Genomic DNA, 25,290 nt, shown 5'->3' with positions numbered 1-25,290 from the left:
TGGCTGGTCATTATTCCTCTAAGCAGCTTGGAGTTAAGGACAACAAAAAAATACACAAATAGATAAAGACTTGCTGGTAAAAATACAGCATTGTTCAAAGATAATTGCAGACTCATTTCACTAGTGGACTATTAAAAATGACTGATCATAAGATAATACAGACGTAGACATACACACTCAAAACAGTGAAATAATGAACACATCACACGAAAATAGGACACACAAGACCACATCATAATTTCCTAACTCGAACTTCAACAATGTTTTTTTTCGGATTGACTTCAACTCTGAGAATTAAATATAGATAATAAAAAACGTTTGGAAAAACGTTGGTTCTCAGCCGAGGCTACAGACCACAGCCTGGGGCCCTCACAAGGACTGATGCCTTCATGGTTGTCCTTCAGTGTGCCACCTTGGTGCATTGGCTACGCTGCAGAAGACCAGGAACTGCGGGGACTCATTGAGAGCTCAGGGATATTCTACCTAGAGCTTTAGAATGCTTAGAATGCTCCAGAGAATTCTACAGCTCTCAGGTTCTAGAGTTCTAGGGCTGCAGAGCCAGGTGCAGATTTAGTGTTCTCAACATCCATAGTTACCGATTTCTAGAGTTCCGAGAGACGGATATCCTGTGTGTGGTCTGCATGCCTCCTCGTCTTCTCCTCTATCCTCATGCCTGCAAAAACAGGGAGTTGACAATAATCAAGGCTCTAAATTGAGTGTGAATTATATATATAGTATAATTATATAAATATATAATACTATATATATATAATATATAAAAATATATGTATCAATGCGTAGCCACGTCACTGCAGACTCAATGTGCTTCACATAGAGAACATGTACATCAAATATACAGGATTTCAATCGAATGCATTAAATGAAACAGGATTTAAAAGAACGCATTAGTCATTTGAATAAAATAATAAGGTACAATTGCATTATAGTTTAGCAGAAAGCGAAGGCGAACAGAAAGGTTTTCAACCTTGATTTAAACATAATCAGGGTTTGACAAGTCTTATGGTGTGTTCCAGATGCCTCGTACAGCCCCCACATAAGTTGCAAAGATGAAAATCTCCCAGCTTTCTTGCAGCATTTTACAGAGGCACGCCCCCTTTTGGTCTGTCCCACTCGGATCCAAGTTCACAGAGATTGACCTTACGACTCACAAACAAAATGGCTGTGCCTGTAAAGTTCTATTTAATTATATACGCAATGCATTAACAAACATTGATTCTTACCAATATTGTATGCATTATCGTTACCGACTTGTGTTCCTAATATGCATGTGTTCCCCCGTTAATAGACATTGCCATGGACTGTATTATGTGTTACGTGATTAGTTTGCGTGTGTTTAAACTGATGGACTCACACGCGCGCACGCGCCCGCATTCATTCATTCTTTTTAACACTCACTCGCGGTAAAACAATGTTTTCTCACGGTCAAATACTCATCAATCCTAAAAGTTATTGGCTTGTACACGATGTCTGTATCAAGAAAATATGTGTTTGCTGCACGGTGTTTGCAGATGCATTGATTTAAAAGTACAACTTATTACCACTGTATCAGCTGTTCTTTCCCAAATAATTGACCAAGAATGTGTGGCTAGGTAGATGAGAGAAGCAAAGTGTATGCGCGAGGTGCACAAGCAACATTATGCATGCGCCCTTAAAATAGCATCTGAACAACGCGCCACTGACTATAAACCAGGTATTTCCTGGATTGTGGCGCAAGTGATTTCTGAAACTGCAAAATAGCACCAGGGAACGTTTGCGCCAGAACACGCCTCCTCCTTTCGCCGAACCGCCCCTTGGGGCGCAAGATAATTCCCTAATTTACTGACGCGTGGCGCAGGAGGGAAAAGAACGCTCTGCGCCAGTTGCAAACTAGCAACAACACATGCATAAGTGTAGAAAGTCAATGGCGCCGGATGCAAGATAGGGCCCCGTGAGTCCGTAGTCCGTAGTCCTCAGGGCTCACTTTGGGATTGGGCCTTAGTCTTGTGATTTTTTTCAGGATGCAACTTTCAGTCTCTCATCTTTTGCAGCAAAAAATCGGTTTTGTCCTAATTCAGTCGTAGACAATTCAAGTCGTAGCAGGTAAAGCACATCCAGTCCTTGACCTGCTCTGTGCACTGGCACAGTAGGTCTTTAGGATGATATTCGGTTGGGAAAGGGCTTTATAGATTTGTGCCTGCATACCAATGGAGGGACTTTCCCTCTATAGAGCTGCTATGGGTGTGGCTGGGGAGAGAGGGTCCGCCCTACTTCACTGTTTAGCGGCTCAGTTAGTGTCTCAGGTAGTACCCGCCCCGGGCTAGGAGCTTTGTGAGCCGCAACTGAGCCGCTCCTAACTAGTCGATGCTGACCGGATGTGGTTGAGGCGAGGTATGATGTGAGTACGACGTACGCTTAAGGCAGGATATGATGTGAGTAGAACTCGACGCAGCCACAACATATGAACAGCGCCATTTAATAAAAAAAAAACAAGCAGCGCAGACGGAGACAATAAATAATAAATTAATTATTATTGACAATAAATGAATAATCGCGTAAGAAAAAATTGTTGCCAAACTAATTACGTCACATTTGAACTCTGTAGCCGCTAGAAATGTTCCTGTATCGGAACAGACGCCGAGGGGAAATAAGTAAGTGGGCGTAGCCAAAACACTTAGCCGCTTTCCAAGAAGTCCCTCAGTCAGAACCCGCCTATAGTTACCAATGGAGACTAGAAGTTCCTGTCTTGTAGACCTGAACCGGTTTAGGACGACCGAAAATCCAAACCCAATTTTCCAATCTTTCCAAAAGTATTGAGTGGTCAACAGTGTTGAATGCAGCACTAAGGTCCAATAGCATAAATTTACTAAAGTCTGTGTTAAGACTAATATAATTGACCACTTTAATGAGAGCGGTTTCGTTGCTATGAAGGGGTCGAACTCCTGACTGGAAGTTGTCAGCTAATTGTGACAAATAAATCATTAAGTTGCTTGAGGACAACTTTCTCTATTTTACTTATGAAGGGGTAGATGTGATATTGCTCAGTAGCTGTTAATGATAGAAGCATCTAGAATCCGCTTTTTCAAAAGGGGTTAATAACTGCATTTTTCAAGGCTTTTGGAAAGTTGCATGATTTGAGACGGCTGTTTACTATTCGCAGTATGTCTCGTGCCAGGCAGTCAAGGACCTTTTTAAAGAGGCTGGTAGGTTAAGCATCAGGGCCGCAGGTTGATGGCTTCAATTGTGTCACTGTAAGAGTTTTGTAGTTTAGGGCATTACATCGAGTCATCATTACCACATTACTTTAAATAAACTTGGTGTTGATCCAACATTTATGTTTGAAATGGAAATATTGATGGCTTGTCTTGTACATCTAACTTTGCCGCATTTCTCATCTATGATGACTTCTATAACATTCACAATTTTGGAAATCAAGTTATCCACCAGATCATCAACAGAGGTGAGGGGTGGTAGCATAGAGATGGCTTTTTTAAAGAGTGCACTAGAATTATCATTGAAATATCGTTTTCCTAACAGTATTTTATTTTATTTGGGGGTCAGGAATAAAGGATATATCAAAGAAAACACAGAAATGGTCAGATAGGGAGGATCAATCACATAGACATCAGAGACCCTTTGATAATCATGTCTAAGGTATGTCCCCGATAATGAGTTGCCCTTTCACGTGTTGTGACAGTTCAAATGTGTCCAGGATAGCAAAGATTTATTTCGCACTATGGTCATTGGAATCATTAATATGAATTAAAGTCACCACTTATAACCCGACAGTCAAAGTCAGTGGAAATGCTATACAGTAGTTCTGTAAAGTCATGAAAATAGTTTTCTGAATATTTTGATGGCCTGTATATGATTGGTAGCAGAACTCTGGGGGAATATTTCCGTACAGCACACAGGTATTCAAAGGATGGGAAATCACCTAGTGACATCTGTTTTCCTTGAAATACACTCTCAGATAAAACAGCGACCCCTCCACCTCTTTTTCCAGCCAAACATCCTTAAAGTCAAAGTTGGGAGGAGCTGTCTCATTCAAAATGGTTAGGCTGTTCCTTTTTTTTAACCAAGTTTCAGTTAGAAACATAGAAGGGGAGGTAGAAGGGGGGCAGAGGTGTGTTGGAGGTCATTGTCGATAGGGGAGCGATGGTTGAGAATCTCTCACAACAAGACAGTCCGACCTGGCCACCTGCTATGGCTTTGAACATGTCCTACTTGGCTGCCTTAGTGCTAGTGCTTGTACATCAGTCTTCATGGTTTGTTTCTAGTCCATCATCAAGTGGTTAGTTTAGGACTCAAGATCTTGTAGAAAATTGCAGAACAGTCGTTAGAATCTGTTCTGCAGAGACGTTCAAATGCGCTCTCGGCCCGAATGTTGCAATTCCCGCTAGCGGCGTGGACTTTCTTTGGTGCCCGCGTAGCATACTTTGGCTTCGTTGTGTGTGTGGGTGTGTGTGGTGTGGTGTGGTGTGGTGTGGTGTGGTGTGGTGTGGTGTGGTGTGTGTGTGTGTGTGTGTGTGTGTGTGTGTGTGTGTGTGTGTGTGTGTTTACATCTAATATCTCTGTGCATGAGTGTGAAAGTGAATTTGTTATTTGTGTGCCTGTTTATGTGTATCTGTTATGTGTGCGTGTGTTTGTGTGTTAATGTGTGTTCGCATGTGTTTGCACTTGCGTGGGTGGGGGTGTTTGCTGCCCTATAGCCGACATAGAGGGTAGCAGCGCTGACCAGCGGGTTGATTGATGAACGCACGCTTTAATTATTGAGTACAGCCTTGCGAGTAGCCCAGTGCGAGAAACTTAAATATCCGCACTTCGACGTGCGAGCCACTTTTTAATTTTAATATCGTAAACGTCAAACTTGCAGTTCCAAGAAGAAACGATATCTTAATGTAGGCTACCTTTTTAGGAGAAATGTCTGCCTGTGGAAATCAAGGTGACGCCAAAGCGACGCTTTCCCGAAGCTAGAGGGGGCAGAAGGGGGGGCTGGGAGTGGGAGAGAGATGCTGATATGAGAAATGGAGAGAGAGAGAGAGAGAGAGAGAGAGAGAGAGAGAGAGAGAGAGAGAGAGAGAGAGAGAGAGAGAGAGAGAGAGAGAGAGAGAGAGAGAGAGAGAGAGAGAGAGAGAGAGAGAGAGAGAGAGAGAGAGAGAGAGAGAGAGAGAGAGAGAGAGAGAGAGAGAGAGAGAGAGGAGGGGGGGAGAGAGAGCGCGAGAGAGCGAGGGAGCGAGGGAAAAGAGGGTGCATTAGCTCCATGTGAGAGCGGGAAGCCGAGTGTTTTCCCGTCTCTCCGTGTTCTCGGGACCCGCGCCAGGAAACTCAACACCCGCCAGACTGTCTGGTGACACCGGTCGAGACCAGCCCAACTCTCAGCCTCTCACAACTCTTTGACTCTTTTCTACTTCCAATAACAAGCCTCTATAGCTTGTTAGACAATAGTGGTTGTGAGTCCCTCCAGAGATCCAGGGTTAATTTCAACTTGAGAGGCGCCGTGGTAGATGTGCGCAATGACCGACAGTCGTTCGGCGGCTGCCTCGTCTGACGGTGGAGGAGAGCGGGATGTCGGCTGGGAAAGACAGCAACTCGGATCTCACACTGCCTTGTTTTGTATTTTTTGGGGGTGTATTAACTTATTTAATGTATTTTTCTTCGGTGCTTCTCCAACCGATCGGGCTCGTGGGATTTACTGAAGCTTCTCCTTTGTTTTTTCCGCTATCAGTGTGAACTGAGATCACGCGGTGGATGCTTGCCTTAAGAATGACTTCTGGATGGAAATGCTTCGTGTTTTTCTTCCTGCTGAGGAGCATCTTGATGGATCCAGGTACAGGTAACCAAGGTGAGCACCAAGGACGGAGCAGTTTTGTGTCTGCTGGTCGTTTTTTTTAAATGACAAAATAATAGAAAACTAAAAAAGATTCGAAAAACTATAACCAGTAAACTAACTATCTTGTTGAACATGGTGTCACTCTTTGTCTGATATTCCGCGGGTTACACAAACAGCCAAGTAGGGCAAAGTTAAGGAGCTGTTAAGGCAAGTGATAGCCTACCAACGAAGGACAAATGATGATTCAAAATAAATACGTGGTCGAAATAGTATGGAAAAATATCTATGTATTATGCATTCATGAATGTCACCTAAAACATCTCGGATGATCACTTCACGTGGAAGCTAAGAGTTGACCCAACTTTCATTTGATTTATTGATTATTGAGTGTAGTGTCTGTCCATCACGTGATGGTCTGTTTGAGGTGATGGGTTAGGGTCCCTAATAGCACCCATCATGAGTGTATGCGTGTTCAGCGCCCTGTACTCAAAACACACTGCTCATATGACCAACCCTGTGAAGTCCTACAACAATAGAACGGAATTATGAACACACAACCCATATTCTTATTGCACATTTCAATAAGGTCGAGACACAAATATTATGAAGTGGAACTACTATGTCTGAACAAACGCATAGCCGATTTAGCAAAAAGACACCACAACTAATATTCTTCATATTCACATAAGCTTTCCGATATATGGATATCCTGCAGCGCTATTTTTCAACTTGTATGCCAACGTATTTCATGAGCTCAATTAATAAGTTTCCAATGAAGCGTTGGTTCATATTATTAATATAGTTGCTTAATAGTAGTAGCCTTATTAAGTCGTGTTAATAGTCGATAAAGTTGATAAAGTTGGTAAATATCATTAATTTTGTTGGTAATGTAATTAATAAAGTTCAGTGTTAAACATCTGTAATTTTCCATCCTCCCGCACTATACTGAGTGGATTGGATTATGAAAACACATGCCTCTTTACAAAGTGGCTGACATCAGGAGTTAGGAGTAAATAACTCCCGGATGATGAAGGTGACGTAACATGCAGACTTTTTGAGAGGGATACTTAAGCCCTCTTGCACTTCTCAGTTTGCACTTGCATGCTCGTAAAGGGTCAGGTGGATTAGATAGAGGGACACACTTAAGACACCCGTAGCCATACAAAAGCGCACCCACCGAAACCTGCCATCCAATCGACCTGACGTTACTTGTTGACATTTGTCATTTCCGGCATTTCTGTTAGTTATGGCCTTTGTGATTATTTCTCCCCGACATGCGCATGTCTAAACGACAGGACCGCACTGCCTGAAAATGTCGAACTTTAACATTACTTGATAGGGATTAATTGTTTAGTGCCTGAGGTGTGTGTGTGCCTGAGGTGTGTGTGTGTGTGTGTGTGTGTGTGTGTGTGTGTGTGTGTGTGTGTGTGTGTGTGTGTGTGTGTGTGTGTGTGTGTGTGTGTGTGTGTGTGTGTGTGTGTGTGAGATAAATACTGTTTTGTGTGTGTGTGTGTGTGTGTGTGTGTGTGTGTGTGTGTGTGTGTGGTTATAGATGTGTGTCTATGCTTCAACGCATGCATGTCAAATTAAGTTCAGTAAGGTTGACTTTTTGTGTGTACTCTACAGGTAAATAAGTGATTTGCTTATTTAGTCAATTCCGATTGAAACTATACATTCATTCACTGACCGAAACAAATAAAACATAAAGGGAAATGCACACATTTATTGAAATAATAATAACGTATAGAAAACGATAACCCCCAAAAAATAATACATAAATAACACCCCTCCAAATATATCTGCATAATGATCGAAAAGCATACGCCATAGAGCATACAATATTATTTAGTGAAAGATTATGTGAAGCCATGTATTCAGGTGTGAGGGTGATGGCATCTCACTGGACAGGAAGACTTAGAGATGATAATTATTATTATGCCTTCTTCACGTAAGAGTGGGAGCGTCTAGACGGGGGTAACGTGATTTGTATCGGGAATAAAGTGCTCTCCTCCAGTGATATGTGTTCTAGAGAGGGGGAAAGCTGCCATTACACCAGCCTCACAGAGAACTACAATCTTGTTACTGCTCAGCCCTATTACCACCACGCAACAGTGTGTGTGTGTGTGTGTGTGTGTGTGTGTGTGTGTGTGTGTGTGTGTGTGTGTGTGTGTGTGTGTGTGTGTGTGTGTGTGTGTGTGTGTGTGTGTGTGTGTGATAGGGCCTTATTTCATGTATGTGTGTTAGAGTAAGTGCTTCTTTGCATCCGTTTGTGCATGCATGTATATGCGTGTCAGTGTGTTATATGTTTTAGATTATGCTTTTGTGCAAGTTCACGTATATGCCAGAAAGAGTGTGTGTGTGTGTGTGTGTGTGTGTGTGTGTGTGTGTGTGTGTGTGTGTGTGTGTGTGTGTGTGTGTGTGTGTGTGTGTGTGTGTGTGTGTGTGTGTGTGTGCGGGTGAAAGACAATAAAATGCGTGTGTGTGTGTGTGCGTGTGTGTGTGTGTGTGTGTGTGTGTGTGTGCGCGCGCCCACATGTGTTTGTGTGTGTGTGTGTGTGTGTGTCCACAGAGAGGAGGAGGCATCGAATGATGACGGGGGACTGAGGGGGTTGGGGAAGATGGAACATTGTGTATTTATTATCAGACAAACAACCTCTTCTCATCCTGTGTAGAAAATCAATCTCGCTCCTCTTATTTATTTTTTCGCATTTTGTGTCTCTCTCCCTCTCTGTTTCTCTTTATCGCTCTCTCCCTCTCTCCCTGTCTTTCTGCCTCGATCTCTTTCTCTTAATTTCTCTCTCTTTCTCCCTCTGTATATCTTGCTGAGTGGGTGGAGTTCGATATGCAATCCATACAAAATGTTTAATGTCTTTATTATAATCTAGTGATGTTAATCTGGGGAAATCTGTCCTGTATGATCAATATGTTAAACTGTTTCAGATTACATGAAATCCTGATTTTGTTTTTATTTGTCTTCTCGCTATGTGATGCGTATTTTGCAGGAATTTTTCCAACTGGTTTAAAAAGTGTTCAGTGTAGGTTTATTTATTGGCTTTTACAAAATAATGTAAACACAAGGGGTTTGATGCCCTTTTCATAGTCCTGTCATCACGATACATTGATCTGAGATTATTTATACTTCATTTATATAATAGATTAGAAATCATAATCATTTTAGTACCACTTCTACTATAAATAATATAGGTAATAAGTAGCACTGCTATAACCAATATAGGTATATAGAAGTACTACTATTAGTGCTACTTGTGGTGTGCTTATACAAACAACACATATTTTTTATTGTTTTATGTTTCAACCTGAATAACATTTAGGCTATTTAGCAATGTGACAAAGCATTGATAAATGTTTCCAATAAAAATGTGCTCATTCTTTCCAACCACCTTGGGCATGTATTGCATTTGCTGCTTATATGAATCACACACGGCTGCTACTGCTACTACTGCTAATCATACTCATCACCCTAATAATACTACTACTAATAATAATGACTGTGTTGTACTAATCATACTCATTACCCTAATAATACTACTACTAATAATAATGACAGTGTTGTACTTATCATACTCATTACCCTAATAATACTACTACTAATAATAATGACAGTGTTGTACTTATCATACTCATTACCCTAATAATACTACTACTAATAATAATGACAGTGTTGTACTTATCATACTCATTACCCTAATAATACTACTACTAATAATAATGACAGTGTTGTACTTATCATACTCATTACCCTAATAATACTACTACTAATAATAATGACAGTGTTGCCTGTGATGTGTGTGCTGTAGTGTCCCAGTGTCCCTAGTTTGATTGACAGGAGGGAGAGCTGCAGCCCTCTGCCGTGTAGAGTGGGTCAGGTTCTGTAGTGGAGCAGAGATGATAATTAGCCCAGTATCTGGAGACCGGGGAAACTGCTCCTCTGCAATATGAGAAGGACTGTAGTGGGAGGGACGGCGGGGGGCGTTAGTGGGGCAGGGTGGGGAAGGTGGTTGGGGAGATTGGAGGGTTGCAGAGGGCATTCCTGATCCAAACACACCGAGGTGCACCTGTGTGCCAGAAATAACATGCAGGGATGCACAATCTGTACCTCACAAACACACATACCCAACAACAAATGCATGCAACAACACATGCATCGACACACAGACCAACACACACACAGACGCACCAATACAGCAACAGACACATACAATGATTCAGACACACATGGGTCCACACACACAATAACACTTTGTTAGCGTTTACATGACACACAATTATTGGCTTTGTCTGATTATGATTGGATTATTAAGGTGCATGTATACACCTTAGTCTGACTAAAATCTAATTGATTCGGGTTGCTCATAGTCGGGTTAAGATCCCTAGATTATTCTCAACTGTTTCTGAATTTCTCAACTTGTTTAAAAAGTGTTAAGTGTAGGTTTATTTATTGACTTTTACAAAATAAAGTAGACACAAGGGGTTATGATTGGATTATTAAGATGCATGTATACACCTTAGTCGGACTAAAATCGAATTGAATCGGGTTACTCATAGTCGGGTTAAGACCCCTAGATTATTCGATAGATAGCCTAGTCGCATTAAGCGTGCAATGCTTATGGTCAATTCGATTGGAATCTGATTTTGCGTTCTGCGCATGCTTGAGATCTTTTCCCGGGGCCGTGAGCCAGAAGTATAAGGAGATGATAGTCATGTTGTTGCCAAGGTCCCCTGGACTAGTGCATACTTTCGCAATCCACCAGTGTTCAGCGGCCAAGCCTGGTATTGCAGTTGTTTTAGCAGGCGGTGGACGGGTCCCTTGATTCATGGGGCTCAGAAGTAGATCTCCCCGTTCACTCCAATATATAAAAGTGGGGAACAGGAATGTGTCTCCGCAAAAAATGTATGGATATCTATCAAAGGCTCATAATTATCTTTATACCATGTACTATTAAAATGTAAGTTTTCTCTTTTCAAAACGCCACCTCAAGCGTTTTATAAAAAAAAAAATCTGAGTGGGCTCAGTCGCACGGCTCCATTAACTTCTTGTGTTCGAGGTTTTTATTTTTATTTAACATTGAAGACGTTGATGGTTTTTAGGCATTGTGGTGACTTTTTATCACTTAAAGTCGGCGAGGGATTTGTAGACTGGTTCAGCTGTTGGACGCGTGCACTCAATAACTCACGTTCCTCTGCTGGCGATATATTTGCGATTCACCATTCATGTATATATATATATATACTCATACATTTAAAAAGAGTGGTAATTATGATTTTTGTTTTAAAGTACAAAAATGAAAATTTAGTTTTTTTCCATATCAGTCCAAAAAGGGACAAACTAATCTCAAATAATAATATAAATAAAATAATGTTAAATTATTGTTGCCTAGATGGCAGGAGGAATGTAATTTAAAGATCACAGATAGAGCATCATCGGGGGGGTTAGTAACTTATACTTCCATGATCGGTAAACAATGCTGCTGTGCTCGCTCAGACCTCTCGCTTATGATGCTACAATGCTTACAATGCTAGAGAACGAGAATATTTCTACATCTGGAACTTCATGCACTAGGCCGTGGGCCGTGGCTAGGCTCCCATGATGCGGAAGCAAATCTCTCCTTGATGTTGCCCTGCGCCATTGAGCAGTTTTCATAGGAATGAATGGGCGCCATTTTTGTCATGCCAATGCAGTTACCCCCTCTAAGAAGTGTATCTTCATCAACATGCATTCAGTAAAAACTACACTTCTGTTATGAGAGTAGCGTTTGTGTGTGCGTGTGTGTGTGTGTGTGTGTGTGTGTGTGTGTGTGTGTGTGTGTGTGTGTGTGTGTGTGTGTGTGTGTGTGTGTGTGAGTGACTTCAGCGAGGGAGTGGATGAGTGAGGAGAGCGAGCGGTTGCGCGTGTCATTTTAGTGAATGAACGAGTCCGGTTGTGTCTGTGCAAACGTGTACTGTTCCGACTTATAAGCAGACCCACCGCCGGTCCAAGTGAAGGGTGTTACCCCCGAGAGAACATCGGCCCTTGAGGAAATGTCTCTCCTGTGCTCCTCGACTGCGGTCTGGGAGCCGACAGGAAAGCTGTACACTTCGATTTCACCAAAGGCTGAATTAAAAGTACATGTCTTTCTATATGTTGGTCATCAACGAGGTTGTTAAGTAGTAACTTCGGGCACATCTGTCAAAATGTTTTTCTATGATCTTTATTCATTCATTGCGCCGCTGTCGAACCGAAGGGAATATCTCTGATATTATGAATCTTAAAGGAGACATATTATGGTGTTTTCACAACAAGTAAACATAGTATTTGAGTTCCAGAAAGCATGTTTTTGAATCTCGTACTCCGGGAGCTGAGCTGCCGGACTGCCGCGGCACCACCGGAGCTGCCGGACTGCCGCCGTCGAAGCCGTTCGGCCGCCGCGGCAGTCCGGCAGCTCCGGCGGTGTAATCCGGGAGCTGAACTGCCGCCGAAGCTTTCCGGCTGCTCCGGCGGGTGTCCTCCGGGAGCTGCAAAGTCCATCGGGGGTAGCTTGGCGGCAGTCTGGCTGCTCAGATCCGAGAGTACAATCGCTTTCTCCTCCATGTCTCCTCCTCCGAAACAACACCCAAAATCCTAGGATAATGGTTGTTTTCATAAAATGTCCCCTTCAAATATTGCGTCGGGTTCTCCGACTCTCTGGTACTTCAGCATCAAGTAAATACTCGTAGTGGTGGTTATCTCGGCCATGATGGAGAAGGAATTGGGGGAAAGGAACTTTGGCTTTGACAAGGGATTGTTGCCGTATGCGGACTCCCGGAGAAGCGGCCCCGCCGCCACCGGAGGAGTCCGCATTCGACCGAGAGATTGGACCAATGGAGCGTCAGAGAAATGACATGACCCAAAGTGAACTGACAGCTGTCTACTGAAAACATCTTTCTCGAATTCCGCCTGAGTTTGTTGTTGCTAGCGACGTAAAGAAGTCGACCGGTAGCTCTATCACCGCTAGTTGAAATGGGCACAGCGCCACCTATCGTACCGGGATATGAAATGCTTCGGCCAATGAACCGATTTTCTCACCGCCATGTATACTCGGACAATTGCTGTTGTCCGATTGAGGAGCATAGTCGAACTGTGGCTTTAATCGGATTAAGCTGTGCATGTAAACGTACTGTCTCTCTCGTGCACTGGCACAAACACATACACAAACTACCCAATGCTCAGACAAACACGCACACACAAACACACAGCCACAGGCACACACACATGCATGCATAAGTCCAGCCTGGAGTTCTGAGACCTTTTTAGGGTTAGGGGTATCATGTCTACATCACAAGGCTTTACCAGGGTCGGGAGGTTCTGTTGGGCTGATTGATCGTATTGTGAGTTTCGGGACGGTTCTGTCTGCTGGAGAGAGTCCGGCCGCTGAATCGCCTTCCGGCAGCAGAATCGCTTTCCGGGCGGCCATATACCTGTCCGGGACACGTGGCACGAGCCGTGATTTCATAGCTGGCTGAACCTGATAAGTGTTAGAGGGCTCCAGCCGAGACTCTCCGACAGTTTGATAACCGCTTTGGGCCCAACGCTCTCCGCTCAACACTTTCAGCCCTCCTTTGTTACGTCTCCTCTGCAACCTCCTCACCGCGCCCTCCATTTCCCCCTCTCTCCTTCACTTTCTCTGTCTTACAATTTTCCCTCTCTCCCTCTCTCCATTTTGTTGCCTCCACTCTCCTGTCGCTCACTCTGCTTTCATCATTCAGCACCCATCAGTCTGTCCATCTCGTCTCTTTACCGCCCTCTCTCCAGTTCTCTCTGTCTCTCCCCCTCTCTCTCTCTCCGTCTCCCTCTCGCTTGCCTGCTCTGAGTCAAACTACCCTCTTATCTTCAGGCAAATTTAACTCCATTCATTGCACCTTATTAGACCGAAACATACTTTAATTTAACCTCTTCTTATTTTAATTGGAACCACTATATTAGATAGAAAGTTGCTAACTAACCAACCCTCAATGAAAGAACCATTATAATGAATGGACTAATTCATTGACTAACAATATTTTACATGTGTGTGTGTGCCTGTGTGTGTGTGTGTGTGTGTGTGTGTGTGTGTGTGTGTGTGTGTGTGTGTGTGTGTGTGTGTGTGTGTATGTGTATGTGTATGTGTGTGTGTGTGTGTGTGTGTGTGTGTGTGTGTGTGTGTGTGTGTGTGTATGTGTGTGTGTGGGTGTGTGTGTGTGTGTGTGTGTGTGTGTGTTCTCTCCCAGTGGTGCTGCTGGATACGACCACAGTTCTCGGGGAGCTGGACTGGAGGACTTACCCAGTCAACGGAGTGAGTATTCCCCAAGTAATTCAGTCATAGTCTGGTGTGTACGTATGAACCAGAGGTGCATTAACAAATGAGTCATTCTGTACGTTAACATACAAAAAAAGGAAATCTACGGGTGAAAGGGAGCCATTGCACTAAGCTCTTTAATAATATAAGAGAGCCACTGCATGTATGAAGCATTACTCTCATATATTAGAAGTATTTTTAGTATGACAGATCACCTTCATGGCTGATAAACAGAAAAGGTATTTTTATTAAGGTGATGGTTATTTTCAGGTGAGAGAATGAAATACCGCATTTACATGGCTCATAATGTAACCAGGTGTATTAAACAGAAATTATCTCAGTCAAAAAGTGACTGTCATGCTAAATCCGCTCTGTAATATATGATAAAGTTGCTTGACAGACCTAGGGCCCTATTTTAACGGTCTGCAATGCAAGTGAGAAGTGCGAAACGCAAGTAGCTTTGTGGGCGGGTCTCTTGCACTGTTGCTATTATACCGGCGGAAAATGACTCTTGCGCCCGATGCAAATCTTAAATGGTTTAGTCTGAATGCACGTAGGTGTGTTTTGGGCGTTGCGTGCACCAATGAGAGTGCAATCTCCCATCACCTTTAAGAGCCATGAAAGCATTTGAACCTGACGAGTTCATATTTTGACGGCACGTTTGAAGTCTGAGACAGATGCATGACCACATGAATTTCAAACTTCAAATGGCTCAGTTCATGGCCCTTATAATATGGCCTAATTCACACCTGGAATAGTGTTTTTTTCTACAACTTCAGAAACACTGAGTCGTCATGTAATTTTCGGCAAAGAGAATTTAACCATATATGATATGCGGTCTTGTTGCCGCAACTGTGGGTCTATTTAATGATATGCGGCAATACATTAACAAACATTTTGTTACCAGTATTGTATATATTATTGTTATCGACACCAAGCATGTCAAGCCTCACCTGCATTCATTCATTCTTTTAAACACTTACTCGCAGTAAAACTAGTTTTTCTCACAATCATATACTCGTCAATCCTAAAAGTGACCGCTGTGTCAGCTGTTCTTTCCCAAATGATTTAAAGGGGACATATAATGAAAACAACACTTTTCCTGGGATTTGGGGTGTTGTTTTGGGTCTCTGGTGTTCCCACAAGCATACAAACTTTGAAAAAATTCCGTACATGATATTTTGATTGAGATATGCACTGAAATTACCCCGCCTACAGTTACCAAACGAGCGAGTCAGTTTCGGCGCTCTCTCCTACGTAGGAAGGGGTCACAGTTGAATATTACCTCCCACTTCCCCACTCCCCTCCAATCAGACTATAGCTAAGATTTTGTGGACCAGCCGACGAGCAGCTCCGGCGGGGGGAACTCTGCGGCAGCTCAGCTCTGGGAGAACAATCCCTTTCTCTGCTGGACTGCCGCTGAGCTCCCCCGCCGGGGCTGCCGGACTGCCACCGAATCTTTGGCGGCAGTCCGGAGGAGGAGATATGGAGGAGAAAGGGATTGCACTCCCGGAGCTGAGCTGTCGGACTGCCGCCGAGCTACCCCCGCCAGACTTTTCAGTTAGGCTAATTGTTTGCATGTTTGTGCTGTGTATAGCCCTACGTGTGTGTGTGGTAGCTTATGTTTTATTTTCAACCTGCCTAGGCACATCAAAATAGCAACACCAACTGTGCTATCCGCTAGGACACTCAGACCAGGATTTCTTCGGTCAGCGGCGTAATTGCAAAATCTTTCAGTAAGATAGCACCATGTATCATTTGCGCCGGAACACACTTCTGCTTTTCGCCGACATGCCTCTCAGGGCGTAAGTGTAGTGGCGTGAGTTTGCTGCGGGGGGAAATCAGCTTTGCGCCGGATGCAAACTAGCAACGATACATGCATCGGTGTAGATGGTCAATTGCGCTGGGTGCAAGATAGGGCCCCTACATTGTTTACGTAACAGTTAGTTCATCTACTTATTACCTTAACCAAGTCACAATGATTTTCTTTTAGTGAACATGAATACACTCAACCTGTAATTCTGAACAACTGTTCTCTCTGTCAGTTGATTCTATGTGAACGCCACGTTAATTCCTAAATAGTAATAGATGATAATTGTCTAAACTACATATTCAGAAGTATTACAGTCACGGCACTCACTTCCTTAAACCCACAGAAACATCCTGTTGCGTTCTCCTAAATTGCCTCAGAGTTCATACTTTTAGATATTGCTCTTCCTCTCAAACATGTCCCTCCCGTCATGTCTAAATGTGGCCTTACGTTGCTGTGTTGATCCTTCTGCCTAAAACAAACCCCAAGATCAGCTAGAGGTTTCTAAAAAGTCAAAGACACAGAAAATCACGCAGGAAAATGAACACCCTTATTGAGCATGTGGAGCCAATTTGGTTCCAATAAGGAGGACTTTGGGCCTCTGAGATTCCCTGTTTGGTCCTTGGCCCTGTGGGTCCTTGAAGGAATATGTGTGTACAACATTAAAATGAAATCCTCTGCAGTTAAAGGAAGTGAGTACCACAAGTATACACTTTCTTTACTGCTGGTGTATTTCAAATTACACATGACCCAACCCAGTTTTTCTCTGTTCAGCTCCCCGGTGGAGTTTGATTGAAGTAACTTTTTCTTTGTGATAACTTTAAAGTGAGGGCAGACCCCAGGGCCCGGGTGTGTCCGTCCACCAGACGTATGTTTGTGTGTTGATTTATGAGAAGTGTAAATCTCAGATCCTGGCCTCAGGCTTCCTATGGAGAAAGAAAACAAAAAGCACATTTTAATTTGGCACCCCATCTTCCCCGGGCCATGTCTGAAGGGAAATAACTGTTTGTTTTATGAATGTCTTATGAATATGTATGAATATTTAAGTACAAGAGTGCAACAGCCCTTTTCCCATTATCTTAAAATGTCAAAATTGAGTCGAGATTCGATACTGCAGCGACGGTTCCGGCGCTTGGATGATTATTAATTCTGTAAAATCTAATAAAATCAGATTCAAATATATGTACAGAGTCCTATAGCATACATCCAAACTGCCTGTTCAAAGCCCAGTGTGAATTGTGTCAATCTGAAAATCCTGATCATCAAGTGGTATAAGATAAACGCAACAACAACAACATTAACAACAGAACACAATGACACCTCTCAGCTTTGCTTCAATCAATAATTCATTCTGATGATGAAGACTAGGAGCTGCACTTCTCTGTCGTCTTCATCCTCCTCTCTGCTGCGTGTTAGATTTTGAAGTCTGCTGATGATAAATGGCTCTGTTTTAATTGAAACCCTGAGCCCCTTTGGCGGCGGAAACCTCACATTTGCACTGTGTAAATGACAGTTGGCTGTCCGCGTGGCAGAGCCGTCTACCCACCAGGACGGCCATGACTTCGGCTGCACTGTTGTTTTTGCAAAGGATCTTGATGCACAGGACTTAGGAAAATAGGACATTTTCATTTGACTCTATTTTGTAAATGCATCTACAATACATCTCTCTATCCAAAATACTTACAGTGTACCTTACAGTCAGATACCTTTCATTAAGCAGCAGCTACGTGGCTGGCCTGCATTAGGGTGATATGCTGCGGACACTGTGGGTCGAAACCAGTACCTCTCAAAGGAAAAGCAGGTTGGAAGTTTCTGCATCGATTGCTTTAAGTTAAACCACTACATTACCAACGCACACCCATCATCCCCACGGTAACGTTATCGATGAAGTCAACCCCCTGATGGGTAGGCATTTAGTAACGATATCTCGGACCATTACTGTGTGTGTTCTGCTCTTCTTCTTCTGCTCTGTGAATGCCATCTTTTCTGACATTTTATCTCTTGATGAATGATGAGTGATCATGGTAAGTCAAATACCTTGGAATAAATGGGAAGATGTTTTAAGGTTCTAGATCTCGTGGAAAAGCTATGAAAAGATGGCTGGATATCACAGAAACGAAGCTGCACACACAACCCCAGAAAGAATTCTTCAGGATCATCATGGGAGAGGTTAGCTATTAGCATGCAATGTTAGCACTTAATCTTAGCATGTAATGATAGCACGTACAGTAACACCTTATAATAACTTTCTATATATAATAACTGGTATAGTTATAAATCCATCGTAAATCTGGGTAGACACTCCCACTTGTGATGTCCCTGGGGGGTCGATTTTTAATTTTTGGGATTTTTTTTATTGGTTAATCAATATCACAACTGGTCGTCAAATAGGGGCCCTTTAATTTGGCACTTATTAATCATCTATATATGTCTGTTAAGGTATTTAATCATTAATTCATCATTGACATGAAGTCTTATAAATGAATGCAGGCGCGTGCCGTCCATATGGGCAGGTGGGGCAGCAAACTACTTTACTGCGGAAAAAAGATTTCCGCAGTAAGTTATTGCTCCAAGTCTATTTTTAATAATGTGATTGTCACATTAACTATCTATAGTTTTCTGTAGGCTTTCTGACTATTTTTGGTCGGTTGACATCAAACTTTGGATGATGGTGGCAAACTAGTTGAGTTTAGCGTGTCATGCAATGTTGGGGCAGGGCAGCTCAGGGACGCATTCCTCCGTTTTTTTATATCATATCCCTGCAGGCTGCAATAAGAATTGCAATCTGCGCTAAAAGAGGCCAATATAGTCGTAAAGTAGTCTGCCCCATGGTCATATTCTAGAATTGTTCTTCTTTTAACTCAAATTATTCCGCCAGTATCTTGCGTCTTTCCTATAACAGATGCAGATGGGACGAGTGGTGTTGCACCTGTGATTAACATTGTTGAGTTTCTGATAAAAAAAAACATTTGAGATGTTAAAATTGGAAGAGAAGTTAGCCATCAAAAAACTTGGCCCAGACAGACCGAACATAAACATTATCTAGCAAACGAAGGATAGGGGTAAAACTTACTACAGAACTTTCTCCCGAGCATGGTATGAAAAGAAAAAATGGCTATGTGGTTGCTCAAAGAGAAACGCTGTGTTTTGTTTCCCATGTCTACTTTTTGAGCAAGTGTTCGAACAGGACAAGGGAATATATGGACAACGGGTGTGAGTGATGTGAAGCATCTATATATATATATATATATATATACATAATACAATCTTTGAATCTTATATGTGTATTATATATACATATTAAAAAAACATAATTTGTTGATGTGGTCATATGCCAGTAGTTTCTGCCCCACTGAAATTTAGGGTCACCGCACTGAATGAATGTTTGTTTATAAGTAGTTCATCGTTAACAAAAGGCTTTCAATTTACATAATTATTAGTGTTACCGTATGTATCGTGGCACTAACTTAAACACTCTCCGCCCTCGACATGCTCAGCCACGTTGCATTGGTATGGAACATCCAAACCGTCTCATTATTCACTACAAATTCAGTTAAGTGGTTCTGTTGAGTTTAGGGTAGTCAATTCCCAGCCAAAAAGAACTGGGTTTGATCCCCAATATCCACAGCCTGACCTAATGTACATCCATGAGCTAGATGCTCCGACCTAAACTCTACCTGCAAGTGTAGGGGTAAGGGGCTAAAATGGATAAAAGTATCTCATTAATAAAGAAATAGTAATAGTAGATCAGAAATGTGCTTGTGTTTTAAACATGTAAGGCGTTTCATATATTGTGGGTGGTCTGTTACACGCAGGCCTGCCTTAACCTGCCATTGGGCCCTGGGGCTGAGCTGTGTCGTAGCTCCCCTGAGAGGGGGTCTTACAATGAAAATGTGTTAATGCCATGTGTCTAGAGTGCAAAACGTATCAGTGACCCTCACTCAGCCACACACATCACAATATTTATATTAGTAGATTATAGATGACCAAATAATTGAAGGATAGACAAGGTGATTATGAAACCATGTTCCATGAAATTTTGATTTAACTCCATATTACCAAAAGAAAACATGTTCCAGTCTGCAGAAACATAAACACACCTAATAACAGCATATTAACAAGTAGGAGGTTCCTCTTTGGCCTCGGCGGGGCACACACACACACACACACACACACACACACACACACACAGGGGGGGGGGGGGGGGGGGGGGGCTATCATGAGCCAGTATAAAATATTTATATATATTATATATATATATATATTTTATACTGGCTCATGATAGGCCCCACGGCCGGCGTAGGACCAAAACAATGTCATTTTTTGTTTGGGGCAGAGGCCTATCATGAGCTGCAGTATTTAATATATATAATATATATAAAATACTGCAGCTCATGATAGGCCCATGATATATATAATATATATATATCATGTAATAATATATATCAAATATTTTATACTGGCTCATATCATGAGCCAGTATAAAATATTTATATATATTATATATATATATATTTTATACTATCATGAGCCAGTATAAAATATTTATATATATTATATATATATATATATTTTATACTGGCTCATGATAGGCCCCACGGCCGGCGTAGGACCAAAACAATGTCATTTTTTGTTTGGGGCAGAGGCCTATCATGAGCTGCAGTATTTAATATATATAATATATATAAAATACTGCAGCTCATGATAGGCCCCTGATAGTCATAGGCTTCAGCCCAGGTATGCCCGTGCATGAATTTAGAATCACAAGCCAAGTCATTCCTCTAGAATGCTTTTGTGTTATGGTGCCCACGTGGGTCACTGGTAAATTGGGCCAATTAGAAGCCACAAAAATTCATATCAAATGACGGTCAGAAAATTAGACAAATACCAAAGCAATTTGATTTTTCTTAGTATTTTCTTGCCTCGTGATAGACCTATGATCTTTGTATGCCCCAAGAAATCACATTGTTTTGGGCCTACGCCGATCGGGGGGCCTATCATGAGCCAGTATAAAAATAAAAATAAAAACTATACTGCAGCTCATGATAGGCCCCTCGTCGTAGGCCCTGGGGCTTCAGCCCAGGTAAGCCCGTGCATTAAGGCGGCCTTGGTTACACGGGATGCAACATCAGTGGAAGGTCAAGCTGTAGGCCAGCAGCCGTGGGAGGCTCCTTTGCTCTTTTGTTCCAGAACAATCCATACAATCATCCAAAAGTTGCAACTTATTCTGCAGCTCGACTTTTAAAGAAACCCTTGAAGAGAAGACGTGTCACTACCGTTTTAGCCTCCCTGCGTTGTGTCTGCCAGCTGCTTTCCCAATCCCCACCCCCCCCCACCCCCTGCGTTAGCACAGCGTTCCTCTGCTGCTGGTCTTGCAAGCGTCCCCGCGGTATTTTAGGAGAAAAGTGGAGAGGCAGCTTTTGCTCACTGCGCCCTAAAGTTGTGGATCGCCATCCCTCTAAATATGTCAGGGCCAGGCTGGGAGCAGCTTGCTCGCATGGCAGCTTTTAGAAGACATTTAAAATGTATAAGACATTTGCTTTTTACTGCTTTTATCTTGCCTTCACCCGACTGCACTTTGTTGCTTCATTGGTTTGTCTTAGCAGGGATTTTGTTCATTATTTATTATTTCATGAAATGTAATGTAATTGTTTGGTATTTTCCACAATGAAAGACTAAGTAGGCCTATTTTCTGTAACCCATGCTTAAGTTCAACAACTCTATAAAGAGCTATAAAGAGCTTGAGCCCACTGGACTTGAAATGGATGTTGCCATAGTAATGAAAAAACTGATCTAGTAAGGTGACAGAGCCAATCAGAGTCCAGCCTAGTGATTGGCCAGCCAGTGAAGTTGTACTTATGGCATATATTGAGCAACAGCACTGCTTCTGCAGTTCTCAGCAGAGTTGTAGTCAGCACAGTGATCTAATAATAGATGTGATATCCACATATACGCTCATCACGGTTCCTCCTCCGCTCCTCGCTGCACGGCCCACTCTTGCTCTGACCAGGGGCCAGCTCAGAGTTGCTGGCAATGCTGGTCGTTAGGGTTTGGAGTGCTGTTAAAGGATTTGTTGTGTTTGTTAAGAATCCAGGTTAATTGGTACATTGCCTCTAATTGGAATTTTGTTACACTCACCTCCTAGCGTGTGGACATGTATGGATGCCTTTGTTGGACATCAGTTGACATCCATTATATTCCAAAGTAGTTTTAAGCAGCACCCATAGCTGTGTTTTAGTTTTATCCAACCCAGGTAAGCGCAATCATCCTGCCCTGGCTATAGGTTGCTTTCTCGGTAGTGCCCACAAACGAACAAATCCGTACGTTTTGGTTCTCTGTTTAAACGCTGCGTGCATTCTCACAGATTTTATTATTTCTGTGCCAAGCTAGTGAGTACGTTATAGACTGGGAAACTTCTGCGTACTGAGCAACATTGAATTATGTCCTGAGGGGAATGTAACTGCAAGTGCTCACCTTCACAGATGTAAGAATGAATGGTGACAACTGAAAACAGATATTACTTTGGAATTTTCCATTTGTGGGCACTATTTGAGAAAGCTAACTAGAAAGGGCTGTACATCTGTGCTTACCTGGGTTGGATAAACAATGATACAGCTATTGGAGCTGCTAAACACTCACATAGGATATAATGGATATCTATTGATTGAGGACAAAATCATAGGTAATTTACATCTTGACATAGACAATGCAAACAATTAACCTGGGGTCTTAACAACAGGCCAAATCCTTTAGTGGCAAGGTTTTATGTCCTTTTCCCTGGTCATCATGGAAACAGTCCGATAATTAACAGGAGCCTGTTACTCTCTGGCTCTCTGGGGTTTATTGTTGTGATGTTTCTTTTTTTTTTTTTTTTTATATCGGTGTGAGGCACCGATGTGAGGCAGTGCTAATGATTCTCTGGACATGAGTTTAAATGTGTAGTCTGCAGCGACAAACTTAAATTTTGAAATCAGATCAAATATTAAAGGGGAACTGAAGTGCTTGGCGATTTTCTGATACAAGGGAGTACTGCTTCATATGCATGCTGGGAAAATCAAGGTCTGCAACGTCAACCCTGTTTCCACAAAATAATGCCTGAAAAAGTTGGCCTGCCTGAAGTGCTTGGCGATTTTCTGATACAAGGGAGTACTGCTTCATATGCATGCTGGGAAAATCAAGGTCTGCAACGTCATCCCTGTTTCCACAAAATAATGCCTGAAAAAGTTGCCCCATGGAAAGCATGTCACTGTCATTTGCAAAACACAAACCACGCAGATGACGTGCAAAACTCACTTACATTAAAGACTTGCTAAGCTTGACAGTTCCCTTAAAGTCACTAAAAGCTGTATTGCATCATTGAGAGGTATTTTAACACATGTTGTCTGAAAACCAGGGCAGATTCTGGTACATCTCCAGGGTCTGTGAAGTGGGATGAGTTCAAAGCCGCCGGGAAATATTCTACAGACGGTAACCTGCAGAAAAACAATCTAAATCAATTTGTCCTTGATTCTATCCAAAAGAAAGTGTGTTTTACAAAGTCTCCCGTGGGTTCGCCTGATAGCGTGCTATGCTAAGCCGTTAAGACTATTATGGACTTTGAGGAGCTCTATTACTGTAATTAGAGAGAGATACAAGGCAGCTCCAAATCAGAGGAAGCAGAATTATCCCAGAGTTGTGGTGATTGTGCTGTGCTCATCACACAGTCTGATTTAAAGGTTTTGGGAATTCTTCACTTTCTTTTCATACAAAAGATTTCTACATATATATCAAAAGGCAATCAGTTACTGAACATTGGGTAGGCGTTGAGCAGGGCTGGATATCTTAGTGAAGCCTTGTAGTTGAGGGCAGGCTGTTTTATGTTATCTAAGAATGTATTGTAGGAGGTGTAAGATATGAGGTGTGAAGATATTAAGTAGTAAGCCCAGATACCAGCAGGTCTGCGGTCGCCTGCTGAGACCTCATCCCATCTTTCAGACGGGTGTTTGGATGTTTCATTTCTTGGCTGTGAACTGTGGTTCATCCTAAGAGTGTATTTAAGAACCCGTGGCAGGCACCAGGATGACAAATCACAATTGGGGCTCATTTGCATGCATAATGTCCCTACAGTATGTTATAGCAGTGATGCTACCTCAGCTCTGTTTACAGATAAATTAAGATGGGAACTCTGCAGCTGCTGCCAACAAGACCAGCCTTGCAAAGGCTGACTCACGCCTTGATTCAGATAGAATTACACTGATATCTTTCATATGCATGTCATTATGGTACAGGTAGGAGGTTAGGATACCTTGTACAAGGAGGCCTTTATGTAGACTGCAGATATTGCAGACATTTAGTGTACAATAGGAAGTATATATACTGAAGTACTAAAGTGTAGGATATATGAATATAGGAATACTTATATACCCAACATACATACTCAATTGTATACTCTCTATATTCTCGTCAATACATGGCGCTAGTAGGTGGGAATGTCAATGATAGAAAACTAAATATATATATACATATCAATAAGAATAGCAGATATTTGCCAAAGTAAAAATGTGCAATTACATTGGTGTAATGACAATTCCATACTTTTCAATGGTATGTAAATATCTTGTAATTCGTGATTTGAACGCAAATATCAAGCAAATTCAGCGTTTCCATCAACGTCAGAATGATGAGGTGAGGGGGAGGTGGAAGTGGAGGTTTAAACACAATGACTCCTCCCCCCAGCGCCCCTCGGGTGTCACATAGCTCATTGAGATCGCTTTATTAAGAAGAGATCAATGGAGTCCGTGGCTGGGCTCAAGGTTAAGGTGTAGTTAATTATTCATATTTAAGAGCAGACGCCTCTTCATTTGTTCCAGTGTGCTCCTGGGACGGCAGCAGTGGTGTTGGAGCTCTGTGTGCTCTGAAGGTCAGGTCCTCCCCTTAATGAGCTCCACAACGCTGGGAAACAATTAAGACGTTTAGCCCTAATGACTCTGTTGTCACATTGTCAGTGCACCGTGTGAATGTGTGTGCGTGTGTGTGTGTGTGTGTGTGTGTGTGTGTGTGTGTGTGTGTGTGTGTGTGTGTGTGTGTGTTTGTGTTTCTGTGTCTGTCATTGTCTGTGCGTGGGTGGGAGTGTGTGTGTGTTTGTGTGTGAGATTGAGATCTCCAAGGCCTTCAGCACGGTGTCTTTTGTGTCTTTTTATTGTCTGTTTGTGTGTCTAACATTTGTGGTTGTTTGTTTGTGTGATTCACTGAGAGAGTAAGTGTGCGTGTTTATGTGTTTGTATATAAGGTGCTGCTGATGCCACAAAAATAAGAATGTGTGTGTGTGTGTGTGTGTGTGTGTGTGTGTGTGTGTGTGT

The 25,290-nt window shown here is 42.4% G+C and overlaps 1 protein-coding gene across 1 annotated transcript in view; it reads left to right on the top strand.

Moving 5' to 3' along the window:
* Window positions 1–5,288: 5,288 nt before the first annotated feature.
* LOC130403339 (ephrin type-A receptor 6-like) overlaps window positions 5,289–25,290 on the top strand; it is a 63,082-nt gene continuing 43,080 nt past the window's right edge. The window contains exons 1-2 of the mRNA XM_056607651.1: window positions 5,289–5,842; window positions 14,075–14,139. Of these exons, the coding sequence (XP_056463626.1) occupies window positions 5,749–5,842; window positions 14,075–14,139 (159 nt within the window). The 5' untranslated portion in view covers window positions 5,289–5,748. The remainder of the gene's footprint in view (window positions 5,843–14,074; window positions 14,140–25,290) is intronic.

This window comes from Gadus chalcogrammus, chromosome 14, assembly GCF_026213295.1.
Source record: "Gadus chalcogrammus isolate NIFS_2021 chromosome 14, NIFS_Gcha_1.0, whole genome shotgun sequence".
Lineage (NCBI taxonomy): Eukaryota > Metazoa > Chordata > Actinopteri > Gadiformes > Gadidae > Gadus > Gadus chalcogrammus.
This window is presented reverse-complemented; position numbering and strand designations above follow the sequence as displayed.